General features: G+C 35.4%; 1 protein-coding gene across 3 annotated transcripts in view; it reads right to left on the bottom strand.

Moving 5' to 3' along the window:
- Positions 1–14,601, bottom strand: part of LOC114261296 (formin-like protein 18) — a 68,657-nt gene extending 54,056 nt beyond the window's left edge. For all 3 annotated transcript variants that reach the window (XM_028201529.2, XM_082924957.1, XM_082924958.1), the window contains exons 1-12: positions 14,178–14,601; positions 13,964–14,081; positions 8,820–9,520; positions 7,398–7,619; positions 5,827–7,286; positions 5,583–5,715; positions 4,445–4,516; positions 3,356–3,454; positions 3,164–3,205; positions 2,950–3,030; positions 2,815–2,865; positions 2,637–2,718 (exon numbers count right to left, since the gene is read on the bottom strand). In XM_028201529.2, the coding sequence (XP_028057330.2) occupies positions 2,637–2,718; positions 2,815–2,865; positions 2,950–3,030; positions 3,164–3,205; positions 3,356–3,454; positions 4,445–4,516; positions 5,583–5,715; positions 5,827–7,286; positions 7,398–7,619; positions 8,820–9,520; positions 13,964–14,036 (3,016 nt within the window). In that variant the 5' untranslated portion in view covers positions 14,037–14,081; positions 14,178–14,601. The remainder of the gene's footprint in view (positions 1–2,636; positions 2,719–2,814; positions 2,866–2,949; positions 3,031–3,163; positions 3,206–3,355; positions 3,455–4,444; positions 4,517–5,582; positions 5,716–5,826; positions 7,287–7,397; positions 7,620–8,819; positions 9,521–13,963; positions 14,082–14,177) is intronic.
- Between the last annotated feature and the right edge of the window lie 3,029 nt (positions 14,602–17,630).

The following is a 17,630-nucleotide window of genomic DNA, read 5'->3' as shown; positions in this document are numbered from 1 at the left end:
GTTGTTTGGGTTTTGTTTGTGTTTTTTTTATTTTTTTTTATTTTTATTTTTTTTTTATTTTTTATTTTTTTTTTTGTGTTTTGTGGTGTAAAATGGTGATCGGGGTTGATCCCCGGCATGAAGAAATGACAAGGGTGTGGAATATTTGTGGTGTTATTTTGTGTTGTTGTGCAAACTCGAATGGGAGGTGTGGTAATGCAGAAAAAGCAACTGGAATGAATGTAGTTTTTTTTTTTTTTTTTTTTTTTTGGTAAAAATAATAATAATAATAATAATAAAAAATAAATAAAATGAAATGTTGGAAGCCAGTGGAATCAATGAAGGCTAGTATAATATAGTTGAGTGGGGAAAAGAAGGATGGGTATGTTGATTATATAAGAAAATAAAAGTGGGGAATGGAGAAGATGAGTGGAAAGAAAAGTGTAGTGGAAATAGGGTGTTGGGTATATGTTTGAGGCCACGTCTTTAGCAGAGCAAAGACTTTGGGAAAAAGTGAAAGAAAAGTTGAAAATATGAGGGGAGAATGGGGACAAACCCATGTGAGGGAAAGAGGGGCTTAAAGAAAGTGAGGGATGGGTCGGTGGATGTGTTGGTTTTATAATAAAAAAAAGAATATGGAGATACATAAAATAAGCTAAAAATTAAAATTGGGTAGTGGGGAGCCGAGTGGGGTTTGGTCAGAGTATTGGAAAGAGGGTGATTAAAGAAAACAAGAGTACCCACCCAGATTAAAGAAAACAAGTTTCTTCTTCCCTACCACTGAGTCCACTCCTTATTCTTCTTCCGTTCCTTGTTTGCTTCTCAGCTGCAACAGAAGCATCTTCTAGGCCTGGGTTTCTCTACACCAGAAACAGAGGAAGGTGTACCCCCCAGTTTTGGAGCAGCAGGAGAGAAGCATGGCCTATGATGGTGCCAGAGGGATCGACGGTGTCGAAGGTGTTTGGGTCGAGAGCGTTCGAGCGGTACAGATACGATCTCACTCTGTTGGAGGCCACGACGAGAAACGACGACGTTGAGAACGTGTTCGCGAGTCTTGTGAAGGAATCGAGTGCTGCTCTGCTCAACTCGTATGCCAGGAAGGGCTTTCCTTACTCGGCATGGGAGGTCAAGACTCTGCTCAGTCAAGCTTTGGTCTCTGAAAAAGCTGCTGCTATTCAATCCCAGCGTTTCTCTTTGGCCAATCAGGCTTGTGATTAGCTATGAAAATGTTATACTTGGCCTTCTTTTTTTTTTTTTTTTTTTTTTTTTTTTTCTTTTGTGTGTGTGTGTGTTTGCTGGCTGTTGAAGAAGCTGAGAAGGCTGTGGAAATGTTCCAGCACGATGGCTATGACAAGGCCGATCCCCATTCTTGGAAGCTCGGTGAGGCCTCTAAGGGCTAGGTTTTCGTAGGGTCGAGGACTCGCCTGTAGATGAAAATGAAGTCTGCGACGCTAAGGATGTCGAAGCTGGACATACATAGAAGAGTGTCAACACCCAGAGGCACTTGATTCATTTGTAGTGCTAAGGAGTGTTGTAATTTGCATTTTCGCAGATGGGTTTTACAATGGAGGTGCCCGACAATACGTGGTGGAAGCAGCACAAATCTTGGCATTGAGAGAACCCAAAAATCAAACTGAGAAACCCAACAGATGAGTTCCATGCCCATGGCTAAGCCGGAGATCACGGAGTAACCAGTAATGTTGGTGTGCAGAAGCAAGATGATGGTGCATGGGCTTGAGACATGCCCAGTAGTGAACTCAAGCGTCAATATTATAGAGTTGTTGTCGATACGACTGTCAACAAGTTCAAAAGGAGAATAGGTTGAGGCCCGGCGGACGGTCAAGGCAAGGTTGCCGCCCGCCGGAAGACGAAGAACACCAAGAGTTTAACCTATAGCTCTGATACCATGTAAGATAAATTGATAGAGAGATGATAAATTGTATGTTATTATTGATTGTTGTTGATATGTTGTATTACAATGATTCATGATTCCTATATATAGAAGAGGGTGAGTGTGTAGTAGGTAAGGAGTAGGTGAAGTGGAGGTGGTAGTGGTGTAGTGGGTTAGGTTTAGTGGAGTAGGTGAGGTGGTAGTGGTGTAGTGGGTTAGGTTTAGTGGAGTAGGTTTAAGTGGGTGAAGTAGGTGGAGAGTAGGTGGATTTTAACATTATTATTTCGGGGCATTACACCATCAAACTGGGAAGTGAAAATTAACTTATTTTATATATTGGTTTTGCTCTACGAAAAGTAGTGCAAACTTGTCATCATGCACGAGTATCTCCTTCTCCCTTATTTTAGGAACTTTATTATTTCACCTTCCCTTGTTCTTAAGTATTATATCATATGGACTCATATAGTACATGCATTGCTTCATAGGTGCATTCTTATGTGTTTTTGCCCGTGACTCCCCACAATGCTCCAACTTTCACCCTCATGTAACTCTTTGCCACCTTTAGGAAGAAAAGGTTCACTTAACGTTTGTTTGTGGACTTCCCTAACTATCTCACAGATACAAAAGTTCTCTCTTTGCATCATTTAAATTTCAAGATATATTTCAGCCGGTAGCAGCAGAAAATATTGAAGCCATGTGAGTGCATATCAAATAAGTACATAGCAAGCAACTTTCAATAAACCCGACTAATTAAACTTGAACTCACCCCTGGCAGTTCCCTGATTCAAAGCATTTCCTAATGAAAGGATTGTCTGCATAACTCTTTTGAATTTGACAGAGCACCTGATCTGGTAAGAACATCATTAACATGTGATGGAATGTCAATTTTCAGTTGAATATATGAGATAGCACAAATGATGATTGAGTAGAAATGGATAACTCGCCTGATCTGCTGCTGAATTGACAACATTCAGGCTATTTCTAAGGTCAGAAACCTGAATTGTTAAAAAATATGTCATTCAAATAATAAAACAAAACCAAAATTGGAAGCAAGACGGTGGATGAATGTTTCTTCTAACCTGGGTACGGAACTGCATCTTAAATGAAAAAACTCTTAGCTTAGATTCTATTCGTGGTACTTGCATTAACTCCAAAAAAAACTGTTTGAAAGAATCAGAAAAAAGCTCAACCCATGTCATGTCACGTTGAATGGCAATGAATTATGACTGAACTGAAACAAAAGAAGTAGACTACAGCACTCAGTTAAAGATGGAGAAGTGAAAGCCCACAAACCTGTTCACATTTTCCTAGCTTTTCCTTTTCTCCATTGTAGCCCTGAAAATGGAAACATAAGTCTAATTACAACTAAAAGGAATTGCAACCTGTATTTTCCAGATCTACCTGTGACTCTAGAGAAGGTACACACCTAAGCAGAGTAGCATTATAGTCCAACTTTATAATTGAACCCATACCCTATCTCCATACCTTAAGCAGCTCCATCTCCTCTTTTGTTGGACAGAACTTTATGAGGTTATCCACCTGGTCAACATCTAATGCTGAATCCTCCAAGGCAAGCACTGAACTCTGTCACATTTCCACAAGATTACATAACTGATAGCTGATCAGAAAATAACCCATTATTGTATAATCTGAAATAGCAAGACCGTACAAAACAAATTATACAAACAAACATTACACAAACTGGAAAAATGTCTTAAAATAATGAGGAACAACAGGAATTAATTCAGGATAAAAGTATGAGACAAAAAGCTAAGGAAATAGACTCAATAATTTCATAGCCACCTCAAAACTGCAAGAAAACTTAAATGCTTACTTAATAGAAAAGAAACAGAATCTCAAATATTTCAAAAACCTCTTAAAAAGTATTGCAAGGAAGCATAAATGAAGTCAAATAAAATATACAATTAACTCCCTTACAAGATAGTGCCTTGGATTTTAGACAAGAAGTCGACAAAATAAAGGTTCTTATCATAAAATAAATAGGAGAGATAATTGTATGTTACTTGTAGTAGGTTTCCATCTGGACGCAACATCCAGTACATGCTGTTTAATTTTTATTCCGGATAAACAGAAAGACAGATAAAATGACGGGTCTACTTCTCAATTCAATTGACAAAAATGTAGATTCAGTTGATAAGTTCAGTATATGCCCAAAAGATGATCCATTCTCAATTCCATGGTTCAATCATTGACAATGTACAAAGTAGAAATGTTTCTATAGCGAGATAAATACAGTGAGAAATTTTTTTATGGAGTTGTAATAGAAAGGATAGGATACGAGATAATGGACCAATGAAAGTGAAAATGTCTACAAGATACTGTTAGAATGAAGGATGACATATGGGCAGAGGGTGAGAGCAATATGATGGGACATATTGACTATGCCTAAATAAAATATATGTCCCCATATGGAGTGTTGAAATTGGAATGGGATTTATACAGCCAACTCAAGCTTGGGGCAAGGATTTTATTGAGTCGAATTCTAAACAGATTTAAAGTGAATGAAAGTACAGCTTAACAATTTGAAAATGGAAGACAGTATTATTAGCTTACCATCAACTGGGGCAATGGTACTTTGACCTTTGAAAGCATAATTTCACAATTATATGCCCGCCTGTGTTCAATCTGCAAGAAGAAAGAATAAACTGAATACAGGTTTTAATGGTCATGAGACTCTTTCACCCAGCAGTATCAGCAAGCCATTCAATAAACAGAATATCAGTCCAGATGGAGGTGCTAAATGAACAAATATTTCAAACTTCCATTACAGAGAAAATGACTAAAAAGTAAGTCCATTATATCTTGTCTATGAGGCATTAACACTTTACATAGTTTGATATTAACAATCACTACAATGATCCCATGATGTTTAAATATTGCTTTTGTACATTTATATCCAAACACATCCCTCATGATTGTTACATTGAAAATTAGTTAATGGACTTCATATTTTATTTTTTTTTAGAAAGTTAATGGACTTCATTAGACACTTAAATATTACGCAATATTCAAATAGCAGTAAATTACAAGCAAATTTTTGTGAAGAGTTCTCACTTTTTTATCTAATTAATCTTCATAAACCCTAAACCCTAAACCCATTCCACATATTACAGAAATATACATATATTGGTAAATTATGCATGCATAGTGGAAGAATCGTAGTTATCATTATTTAGAAGCAAAGAAGGATTTCTTAGTTTGCTTTTGAGAAGTGAATGAAATCAAGATTGTTATGCTATGAATGATAGGAAATAGTCCGGCTTGTAAAATTTCTGTAGAATGCAAGTAGGTAGGTGTTTTATTCAATTATGCTAATCTCAGAAGAAAAAAAAAAAAAAAGAACCAAGAACCAACTAAGTGCACTGTCAAATTTGTGTTGATATATTAATAGTTGAATCGGGACTTCAGGCCAAAATTCAGTTCAAAATGAAGTTAAAAAAAGATATGACACCCATAATAGACAATGCGATACAAAACTCAAGTGTTGCTCCCCATACATGGTGTTAGAAAGTGTTAACATTAGACAATTTCTTCTGACAACCTATCCTAATAATAAACATCTCAATTGATAAAAGTATAAGCCTGCATGTACCATATCACAAAATTAAGTCAAGATTTAAAAAGTTGACAAGATGAAATAAAAAATAATTAGCAATATATACAACACCACCTGAGGTGAAAACTAGATTACCAGTTGCACTTTATCAGGCTTCTGCCCAAGTGAAGAACGAGAACCTGATCTGCGGCCTGCTCCCCCTTGATCTGAATTTGGAACAGCTGCTGAGAAAAGACTCTCGAGTTCTGACATATCAATCTCTGGTGCCCTAATGTGCACAGATGACAATCATATAATGCATGAAACTGAACGGGATTGGAAAGCAAGAAAAATTAAGGAATCTTCCTCCCTAAACCAATAAATAATTGCCAATACGCACTTGGAAGCTTCGCCAGATTTTTGTGCCTCAGCCCACAGACTTCCTTGCACTGCTCTTGTCAACTTCAACCAATGCAATGGCTTCAACTTCTTCGTTTGATTATTTCTTGAACTTACAGGACGTGACAAACCTCGTCCCTTTGTACCAGATGGGGAACTAAAAGGAGGAGCAGGAGTTGGAGGTGCAGGAGAGGGAGACTTGGACAAACTCTGATCTCCAATACTTCCCTTAACGGAAGGATAAGGAGGGGGTGGTGCAGATGGGACGCATGAAGCACTATCTGGTGCAGTTTGAAGAAGCTTGGATGAAGAACTGGGGGCAAGTGGAGGTGGCGGTGGGGGCACTGAAGCAGAAATTGCAGGCCCTGAAGCTTGCCTAGAAGGAAGAGGAGGCGGAGGCGGAGGAGGTCCAGCTCTGATGGTTGAATTTTCCTTCAAAGGTGGGGTTGCAGGAGGAGGTGGGGGTGGAGGTGGTGCAGTTCTGATAGTTGAATTGTCCTTTAAAGGTGGGGTTGGAGGAGGAGGTGGAGTTGGGGGTGAAGGAGATCCAATTCTCACAGCTTGGTTACCTCTCAAAGACATAGCCGAAGGAGGAGGCGGCAGTGGCAGATTTGGGGGAGGAGGTGGGGGTGGACAGGGTCCAGTTCTAGCAGTAGTTTTATCCTTCAAAGGCTCACTTGGAGGAGGTGGAGTTGGGGAAGGACATGGGGCTACTTGCTGCCCAATGTCAATAGATGAATCCTTCAAAGGCATAGTTGGAGGGGGGTTTGCAGATGGAGGTGGAGGTGGAGGTGGTGGAGGCGGCTTAGTTCCAGTAGCTACATCCTCCTTCAAAGGCAGTGCTGGAAGAGGTGGAGTTGATGAAGCAATTGGAGGGGCTGTAGATGGAGAATGAGTAGATAACAAATTACTGGAAATGGTTCCTGAAGGCGGAGTTTCAACAGCAGGTTGAGGAACCAAAGAAGAATGCCCTGCTTCGGGAAAGGTCTCAGACTGTTTGCCATGTGAATCATGCGTAGGTTGTGAGGTTGAAAGATGAAGTGGCAGTGGAGTTGGAGATAGAGGAGAAGCAACTGGTTCCCTAGCATAAGGTCGCAATGGAGGTGGTGTTGAGGGTGAAATTGACACAGGTTCAGGCTCAGCCTTCTGTCTAGCCCCATCTGCATGTGGAGAAGGTTCAGGCAAGGGCACACACTGATCACCTAAGACCCAGTTTGTGGAGCTCTCGGTATCACTTCCAAATGCTCTGAGTGTGTCTAACTTTTCTTGGACAGCATTTGATGCAGCTATTTGGTGGAGAACATTTACTGCAGCATCTGTCTTCGGAACTAACCAGTCAACACTGCTAAAGATCTCCTGAACTTTAGCAAATGCCTCCACTGGAAGGCCATCCTTCTCCTCAAAACAAGACAAATCTATGGGAACTCTAGAATTGGCAGCATCCGTGTCTGAGAAAAGAACCTTCATCCAAATGATAATTTAAAAAAGAAAAAAAAAATGAATAAAATGGTCCTTGTTAGGGGGAACAATACTACCAAAAGGTTATGTCATTCAAACACAACATAAGCATACCTCTGCCCTGAAATCTCTTGGAAATTGATCTTTAGCATCCCATAACATGTCGATTTCATCACGACTAATAATTAGAATATTTGACCTGATGAAAGCTGTGTTGAACATTACTCGGAACACCATCTCTTCCCGTTCCACGTCATCATGTAAACTGATACACTCAAGCACAACATCACCTTGAATATGACAATTGATATCAATCTTAACTAGTTCACATTCTGCCTGCAACAACACAGTATTGAGCTCCAGACAATCAGCATGATATTGAAGTTGCCAAAATGAAATTGACTAATTGTGTTTTATCTAACAGAACATAAGAAAAAAACAAATAAAAAAATTGAAGAAAAAACAAAAACAGAGAATTAGATTTTTCCAAAGGTGTGGTGCCACAGAACTGAAAACTCAAAGTAATAAATGGAGCAACCTCAGTTTGTAGTCCAAGTTTCAGTTTAAACTTAGCAGAGTCAACCACACAAACCTCTTTGTTTTGCTTTTTCTGCCCTGGGGTTAATTTACCAACAAATCAGGCTCATGATACACTAATTTGTGTCTATCTGTATGGATTCATATCCGCACCTGAGATCGATTTTAATTCAACCATCCCCATTTATTGCTGAAGCCCAAAGTAAAAGATCTCCAAAATGACAATTGATTGGCAAAAGGATCAGATTTCCTTGATACGTTAAAAGAAGAAAAAATAGAGTGAATTTTCTTTTACAAAATACAGAGAGAATGGTCCCAGCATGCAACTTTTAAAATCAATTTCCAATAGAACAGCTACCCTTTGAGAGAATTTGTATATATTGAACAGTACAAACCATGTAATCCTTTCCTTTCCTCTCCATTGCAAGCATAATTACTAACACATTTTAAGGGCCTATACATAGTAAATAGGTTCAAAGCATTAATGGACAACAGATCTCTGAAACAAACAACAAATACCATGACATTTTAGAGGTGCAGAGTATCAGTGAAGGCAAAATGACAACAAAAATAACTTGAGGTTTGTATAAAGTTGTGAACTATAAAACCTTTGGAACAAGATAGCTAAACAAAAGAAAGCTTCAAACCCCAATCACTTATCAATTTTCTCATATTTCTAGAGCCAAGGTTAATGAATAAGAAACATCAACTAATTTATACAAGTATGACACCTGTCCACGAGCCCAAGTAAAACAGCCTGCAGCATCATCACCACTCCAAGAGTGAATAGGTTGAAAATTTTCCACTATAAATATGAGGACAACAGATGATGATTCTTCTACTTAGGAAGAACTATGAAGGTCTTACGTAAGGAGTGTAAAGATATCAAACAAAGGATGCACATGAGGGGGGTGAACAAGAACTATGCCTCCACCCCCAGATTTAACAAGAATTTTAAAAAAATTTGAATTAAAGAATTCAGAATTATGGGATAAATACCTGCTTGTAGTGCCGGACGGTTTTGCTCCTTTTTGGAGTTGAGAACAGAACTTTGGGAGTTCGATCAGAAACAAGGAAAGGATCCTGTCCATATATTCGAAATATTGGGCGGCAACCACCCTCCCCATCAAAGTTAGGAATAAGTCTAATAATAACACAGTCCAAGGTGAGAGCCCTATCCAGAGGGGGCCATTCTGAGGCCACATTTCTCCTTGATACATACTGCAAATACCTTATTTGAGAAGGGAGTGGATTCAAAGGTGACAGCAAATGCAAAAGCTCACGTGGGGCCTGCTTATAAATCATGTCCAAGGTCCTCTGCTCCCCTGTATACTGCTTCCTATAAATCAAGAGAGAAGCTAACATGAAAGCCAAAACTGGCCAACCACCTCGTTCACAGTGCATTAGAAGTACATTTTGCTGCCCAAGGGAAAGCCAACTTTCACTTGACCTTAGAAAATGGTGGATCACCTCCATTGTGAGCAACGGGCAACCCTCATAGTGTCGAGGGTAGTCCATTATGGTTATATCATACTCAGATAAAACATTAGCAATCAGGCTATCAGTCCCGCTCTCACGGAAATTGAACACCAGGATTGAAGCATCAGGATAGTTTTCTCGAAGTTGACCAATAATGGCTCCAACATAGACTTTATAATCTTCTTCTCCCCAAGCATCAGTTGTGAAACAACTATCAAATACTAGAAGCACACACAAGATGAAACTGTTAGTCAAAAATCAAAAATTTCTTTTGTACTTGTTGACTAAAAGAAATGCAAGGCCTGCAATCTAACACAATAGTTCCTTGCCAGAAAAATCAATCTGAATTTAAGGGTAAATTACACTAACACCCCTTGAGGTTTATGTTTATTACAGTTCTCCCTCTCACATTTGGAAAATTACACTGACCCCCCTATTAATTTAATTTTATGTATGATAGTCATTACGATGAGGGAGGGAACTGTTATGCAACTTTAAACCTCAGGGGGCAATCTGTAATGAAACTTTAAACCTTAAGGAGAGGGATGTAATTTCCAAAAGGTGAGGGGGGAAACTATAATAAACATAAACCTCAGGAGGTGTCAATGTAATTTACCCTGAATTTTATTAGCATACGAGTAGAATCATCTAGTGGCCAATAATACACCTAATAATGTGTTGATGTCCAATCAACCTATAATAATAAACTATTTTACATGGACTTTTTAAAATTTATTTAGTACCCATATAGGATACTCAATATTTGAGTAAAGGTATGGAACATGTGTCTCCGGCATACTTAATTGGCCATGCACCCATCAAAATGCCCAAGTGGTTGAGTTCACAATATAACTATTAATACTCCTATTTTATGTGTAAAATGCTCTATGTTAGTTTGCAAACATCATTTTACCCTTAAAGAAAAATTTGAAAAAACCCTGGGTATAACCTAGAGTGTATTCATAGGATTTTTAAAAACCCTGGTTTAATGCAACTATTGTTAACTTTTTCAGTCTTGAACAAAATAGAATAGTTGTTTAGGATTGTAATAGGGTTTTCCAAATATATCAGATGAGTTTCATAAGTCGGCAGTAGTTCTGAATGATGTGCAGCATGACTTGTGGGATGGGATGACTATCTCTTCATTACTCTTATTAACATTGCTGTTAGGATTTTATCCTAATAAACGTTTATATTTTGGCAATCCCTTTCTTGACAAAACAATTGTTCTTTTATTTTGATTAAATGATTCAAGAGATTTGATGTATCTTATTAGAAACCTTTTGACAAGATTTATTTTTAGGTATGATGTTGTTTTTCAGAAATTGCAAATTCAGTGTTGTAAATTCAGAGTTGAATTTTCAGAGTTATGCAAAAAGGGGGCTGTTTGTCTTTGGAAAGATTGACTAAAAGTATTGGTTCAAGATTGGATGAAAGGTGGCTAAAGGTGGTTGTTTGTCGTGTGATTATTGTTGTAGGGCATGGGTTGAAGAGATGAAAGAAATCATTGTTGAAGCATGTGTGAAGGTAGAGTCCCACATCGGAGAAAGAGTAAAAGAAATGAGCCTCAATATACATTAGATGGGCTCTCCACTAATAGGCTTAAGCTTTTAAGTGAGTATGAGTTTCATATAATGTATGTTGGGCTTTGATGTGGTATTTGTGGACTCTAGAGTTTCTCCTTAATGGATTCGGCCGATATTGTTGTGCTCTTGTGGGCTCCCTAATTCCCTAACAACTAGTATCAAAGCCGATGGTAGACGATCTATGGGTGGGCTCTCCTGGAGCATTGATGTTGTTAGCCTTGGGTTTGCACGGAGACTCTCAATAGAGCAAGAAAAATCCATAACAACTCTTGATGGAGCAAAGAAAATTTCTGGTGCACATGGCAAGGCTAGACCGCGACAAGGTGACTCTTAATGGAGTAAGGTGGCTCACGATGGAGTGTGTGCAGGTGGCCTAAGCTAGACTCGATGTTGGAGAATTATAGATCAAGATTAAGGGGGAGTGTGTCATGATCTACAATGAACTTGTTGATGATAGATCAAGACTCGAGGGAGAGCATAGAGAGGCCTAATGTTTGGTTCACACATGAGAGGGAGACTGTTGGAACATGTGTGAAGGTAGAGTCCTACATCGGATAAAGAGTAAAAGTGATGAATCTTAATATACATTAGACAGGCTCTCCACTTACAGGCTTAAGCTTTTAAGTGGGTATGAGTTCTAAATAATGTATATTGAGCCTTGATGTGGTATTTGCGGACTCTAGAGTTTCTCCCTAACGGATTGGGCTAGTATTGCAGTGCGCTTAGGGCAAAAGTCTGCAGGAACAGCTGAGTCATCCAAGGTTGTCAAAATCGGAATCGTACACTGGATCGTTGGAGGTGTTTACGGGATCAGATTGTAGAATAGGATCAAGGATTGTAAGATCCAACCGAAAAAGACAAATTACGTAATAATTTAATTTAAATAAACATTTCTTAAAAAGTATAGACAAAATGAGCCTATATTCTATTAAAAACAAGTGAAGATATTGTGAAAAATATAATACTCCATGTAAAATGTACATATAATATTATACAATAGAAAACTCAATGGTAAAAGCTTTGTATTTCATCAAAAAAGAAAGTGAATAAGAAGAATTCTATAACAAAACACTGTACAATCTATAATAATGGATAAAAAGTGAAGAAAAAATATTTAACAAAGTTAGATATGAAAATAGATTAAGAACTCAAAAGAGCGGTTTAACTGAATAATAAGGTTTGTCCTTGGCATCCCTGGTAGAGCGAATTCAAGTCACAAAAATAGTCTCTCCAAAAATTGGGGTAAAGTTGCAATCATCTTGCCATCCTCAGACTCCGTTAAAACTAAGTTTATTTTTCCGACTAGTTAGTTTTTTTAAATCACCGTAATATTTAAATATTTGTTTTCTAGTTTGTTTTTCTTAGTGTATTTGATTCAATACTACTTAATTTTTATTATTTATTTTGACCACATAAATTGGTATTTAGACAATAAACATAAAATTTACAATAAAATATGCCATACAATATAAAACAAGGCTTGTAAATTGGATTAGATAAGATCGGATTTGGATTGGGATTCCACCGTCCTATAAGATCCTAATACCAAGATCAAAAGATTCTACCTATAAAGAATTTTTTATACGATCCGGATCGATTGTGCCCAAATGGACCGTAGGATTGTAAGATCTTGATCGAAATTCTGATAACCATGGAGTCATCATTCACCATCGCGCCGCGACAGTGACCATCGTGCCCACGATGTGTAGACATCGTGCTCGCGAATAAGCCGCGATACCGCCCACAATCAAAACATGTGCCCCGTATCTTCTCAGGATCTGTCTCTGTGCACACAAACAGAGACTCGTGCCCGCAATGAACAAGAATGGCAGCCGCGAGAAGGCAGCAAGCAGGCCGCGACCAAAATGAGCTCCTAGAACTTTTTCTGTGCAGCCCACAAAAGACACATTTGCACCCGCGATGGTGGATTCTCTATATATATCGAGCTTATTCTGTTTTGTCAACAAGCGATTCTAATTCGAAAGACTGACTTTTCTGAGAGAATGCTATAGTGAGGTTATTTTGTATTCTTCTCTCATATTTACTTGATGATACGTTTGTATCTTTAGATCTTTCAAGTTATCATCAAGTTGTAAAATCATTTAAATATTTTGTGAGTGGGTTATTGTTGTGGACTCGACACCGTTGTTGTGGATTCAATAACAGAGGTGGATATCCACAAGATGAAGGATAGAGGTGGAGCTACTTGAAGATCTCGAGCAAACTAGTGTGCTTGGATTGGTCTTTGTAAGAAATCTCTTGTACTACTCTTCTTCATAGTGGATTATTCTTATGGCTAAGGGCCCGTGGTTTTTATCACATGTTGATGGATTCCAACTATAGGTTTTCCATGAAAAAATCTTTGTGGTTGTGTTTCTTCTTTATCTTCTCTTTAATAGTTGATCATGCTTGTTTTGGACTTTTTAAATTAATAATGACAAGATCATGGGACTAAGATTTTTCAATTGTTAATGCTGTTGTTATTGTGGGCTAAAACCTAGCCTGAGTTCGTTTAAATGAATTCAAATACAGTAATAATCACAAAAGCAACAGAAATGAGTCAGGCTTCCGAATATATCAAGCTCAACTCAAGCTTGAGACGAGATCAAATTCGGCCCATTTGAACCCCACTCACCTGCAGATCTGCGATGTCCCTGATACTCTATTTGGTTCATTGGAATAAGAAGGAATGGAAATTTCTTAGGGTTTCCTATGGAACAATCATTCCCTAAATATGGTGATAGATGATTTCATTTGTAATTCATTCATCTTTATTTGTTTGAGTCTAACCAAATATATGAAGGAACATTTTAATAGAATAATTATTCTATTCCATTCCATTCCATTTCATTCAAGTGAACCAAACACTACCACAAGTGCACCCAATTATATTAATGTTACTGAAATTTTTAGGCAAAAATCCATTATCATTTGTATAGTATAATTCAGAATTATACAAGTAATTTGACAGTAATGTATAAATTTCACAGATAATCCGCGGTATTAGACAATTTCACACCAAAAGAGAATCCCAAAAAAAAAAAAATTAAAAAAAAAAAAAAAAAAAAACGAACATACCGTAAACTCTTTCAGAGATCTCAAGAAGGCCATCAGGGGGCTTCCGAAAGAACAACTTGCGAAACAATGCCATGTAATAGAACTAGTGATCCACACAGTCAAATCAATTTACGAAACCCTAGAACACCAAAACACAGAATTTAATAGTCAGGTTTTTTTCCTCCAATTCAAAGCCACACGACAAATCAATGTATGCATATACAAGTATCGTCACCTGGAAATAAGAAAGATGTATGTATATATATGTATGTATTTTAGAGTTTAGAGTTGGCTTTCGGTTGACGGAGATGCTAGAGAAGGTGGTGAAATTGGGGAGCTTCTCTCTCTAGATTTTCTCTCTCTCTCTCTCTCTGTCTAAAAAACAAACTGTGATGGTGATGGTGATGGTGATGGTGATGGTGATGGTGGTGGTGGTGTTTGTTGTGTTGATTATTATGCGTTTGCTGAGGATGATGAGGAGTATGAGATTTGTTTTGTACGTTTCATTTCCAAGGTTTTTTTGGTGAAGGGAAGCCCAAAACACTTCTTTTGTCTCTCACAATTAGCTCAGACTCAGATTTACAGACTGACTTTCAAAGCCACGTCAGCGACGACGTGTACGTCACAAAACAGATTAGTTATTCACCAATATATACACTGTACACTATATATATATATATATATATTGAGAGAGATTGTAGTGTAAGTCACAAACAAATTAGTTATTCACCAATATATATAATATATACTATATACTATATTACAAACAGATTGGTTATTCACCAATATATATACTATATATTACATATTGAGAGAGATTGTAGTACGAGGGTGACCTCATATTAATGAGTCCACTTCTTTTGATTGATCATCTAAAATGAGTAATGTTATCATTGTTATGGGGCAATTTTTTGGTTCTCAAAATGGATAAGATAAAAATTCAGGAATCAATTGAAGCATGTTATTAGGCTTCCGTGGCTCCACCATAGAATATATATTGTTTATTCAAATCGTTCGATGTATAGAGTTTGTTGAGTATTTTATCTCTGTAAAAAATAATGTTGATTGGATATCAATAGTCACTTGATGAGATCAAATTTGTGTCAATGAATATCAATATCCAATATATCCCATCAACATAATTTTTTGCAAGGATAAAGAACTAGATGAGACTTAAATATTGAACAATTTTAATCATCGATGTGAATTTCATGGTGGGTCCACGGAGCCCAACCGTACACTCCAGTTTTTTTTTTGTTTTTTTTTTTTTTTTTTTTGAGACCTAAAATGAGAGAAGCTTGAGCCAAAATTAAAACCATTTATCCCTCAAATTTTTTTTGTTGTTGTTTTTGTTTTTAAGTACAAATTTTGAAAAACAAAATTGAAAAACTTTACACTTTTGGATTCTACTAGTGGTTGGGCATCTGCGTTACATGTGATATGTGATTTTTTATCAACTATTAGTGCTGTAATTATGTGTGTCTCTTAAATTAGTATGTGATATGTATACAAAGTATGGAGACTTGTATGGGCAAATTAATCTGTATATAAAATACAACTAAGCAATAAATAAATACATACTTGACTAAAGAATTTAAATGATAAATGATAAATTTTATAAATATAAATATTAATTTATAGTTAGATTGTTGATATCACAATCTTATCTTATATAATAAACAATAAACTGATTCTTTACATATATAGTATTATACAAATCTTTTTCTATCAACTTTTCACTTCAAATTTTCATAATCTGTACCTATAATACAATTGAAGGTATGAAATTAATTACACAATTACATAATTTTGTTTATCGTTCATCTCATAATATAAATTCATTGAACTCACTATTATATATTATTTGCATACCATTGGTGTAAGAATGCATTAATATCAATATATAATATATTTTTATACATCAAGAGTTGTTGAATCTCGTTTCATGTGCCACAAATATCTTACATAATGAAAAATATAACATTAGTCATTAATATATTTTCATTTATATAGAAAATGTAGAATAGTTTTTTAAAAAAAATTGAATGATATTATAACTTAATATCTCGATCGATATAAATTGTTTTCACGATATTTATCTATACTTATAAGTGCTTGCGTAGTCACTTTCATGAAACTATCAAGTTACATAATTTTTTTATGTCATTTGTAAGCAATCAATATATGACAAAAATTGATCGAAACTTTTTATTTGATATACTTACTTTCTACATCATTGAATTGCTGCGATAATATTTGGACATTATTTGATTTGTTTTCCTTATAATTTGACTAAATTGTGTGCATGAGGCACATTATTTTCTTGAATTTCACAACAGATAGGACAATTTCTGCTTTAGCTCACCTAACTTTGCTTGGAGAGTATATTGCAATAAATCTTTTGTAGTGTTTGTTTCACCATCTTCTTGTTTTTTTTCTTGCTTACAATTATAATTCATTGTAATAAAAATATTTTGATGAGTCAGAATTTGAGGTGATATCATATTGTTATGAATTTCAAAATCCATTTTCTCTCAATAATGTGATTTTTTGTGGGAAAAAAAGTATAATTGTTGTTGTGATAAAGGTGTTTTGTAAAATCTTAGTTTGTTATTGAAAGTGTTTGTTATGAACACTTATTTGTATGACAAGTATGTATATATGTATTGAATATAAGTTGGCATGAGAATAATACACAATTTCACAGTTTTTCCTAGCAAATATAACTATATTACTAAACCGATACGTGTTAGAAAATCAAAGTATCCGGTTGTAATATAGCATTCCAGATTAACAATGCATGAATACAGTAATATATATAAATTTATATTTATATTTTTTTTATATATTTATATATGTAGGTATTGAATATAAGATATCACAAAAGTAATATGTGAAATCTCTTGTAACAATATAATATATGTTTAGTGTTATATTTTTGTGTGTATGTACCATTTTTTAATTAGATTATCAAATTCACATAAAAATTGAAAGGAATTTGTGTAAAATTATAAATTAGTGAAGAAAGATTTACAAATATATATATAAAGAAATTTAGAGCGTTTGGTTTGGTTTGTTTTTTCAAACTTTTGTTTTGAATTTTTTTTGTTTTCATGTTTTTTTGTCTTTGACACTATTTTTTTTTAATAACCTTTTATTTTCTTTTTAAATTCACTTAATTTAATACCTTTTTATTTTTTAATTTTACTTTTAGATTTAGATTTAGATTTACTTAATCTAAATACACTTAGAAAATAATTTGTCATGTATTCTTTTTGGAATTTTTTTTTTGTTAATATTAAATAATAATAATAATAACAAAAATAATTTTAAAAAAATAGTACATGCATGAATTTATAATTTTTTTACCAATATTTTACTTTTTAATTCTATTTGGATTATTAGATATTAGATTTTCATATAAAAGTATAATTTAAATATAAAATATATGAAGAAATTTTAATATCTTTAATCATCAAAATAAGAAAATATGAAAAATAAAAAACTAAAAAACATAATTAAAAAATAAAATCAACAAAAATGGTTTTTATTTAGAATTTTGACATCATACATTGATTATTAAAGTACAATGTAAAATATTACAGTTCATAAAATACAATTTAAAAAAAAAAGTGCATGAAGATAACCTGCGAATTTTTGGGATGCAGAACAAATCTCTGTTTTAGAA

This window comes from Camellia sinensis, chromosome 4 (genome assembly GCF_055761805.1).
Source record: "Camellia sinensis isolate YWXY chromosome 4, ASM5576180v1, whole genome shotgun sequence".
Lineage (NCBI taxonomy): Eukaryota > Viridiplantae > Streptophyta > Magnoliopsida > Ericales > Theaceae > Camellia > Camellia sinensis.
This window is presented reverse-complemented; position numbering and strand designations above follow the sequence as displayed.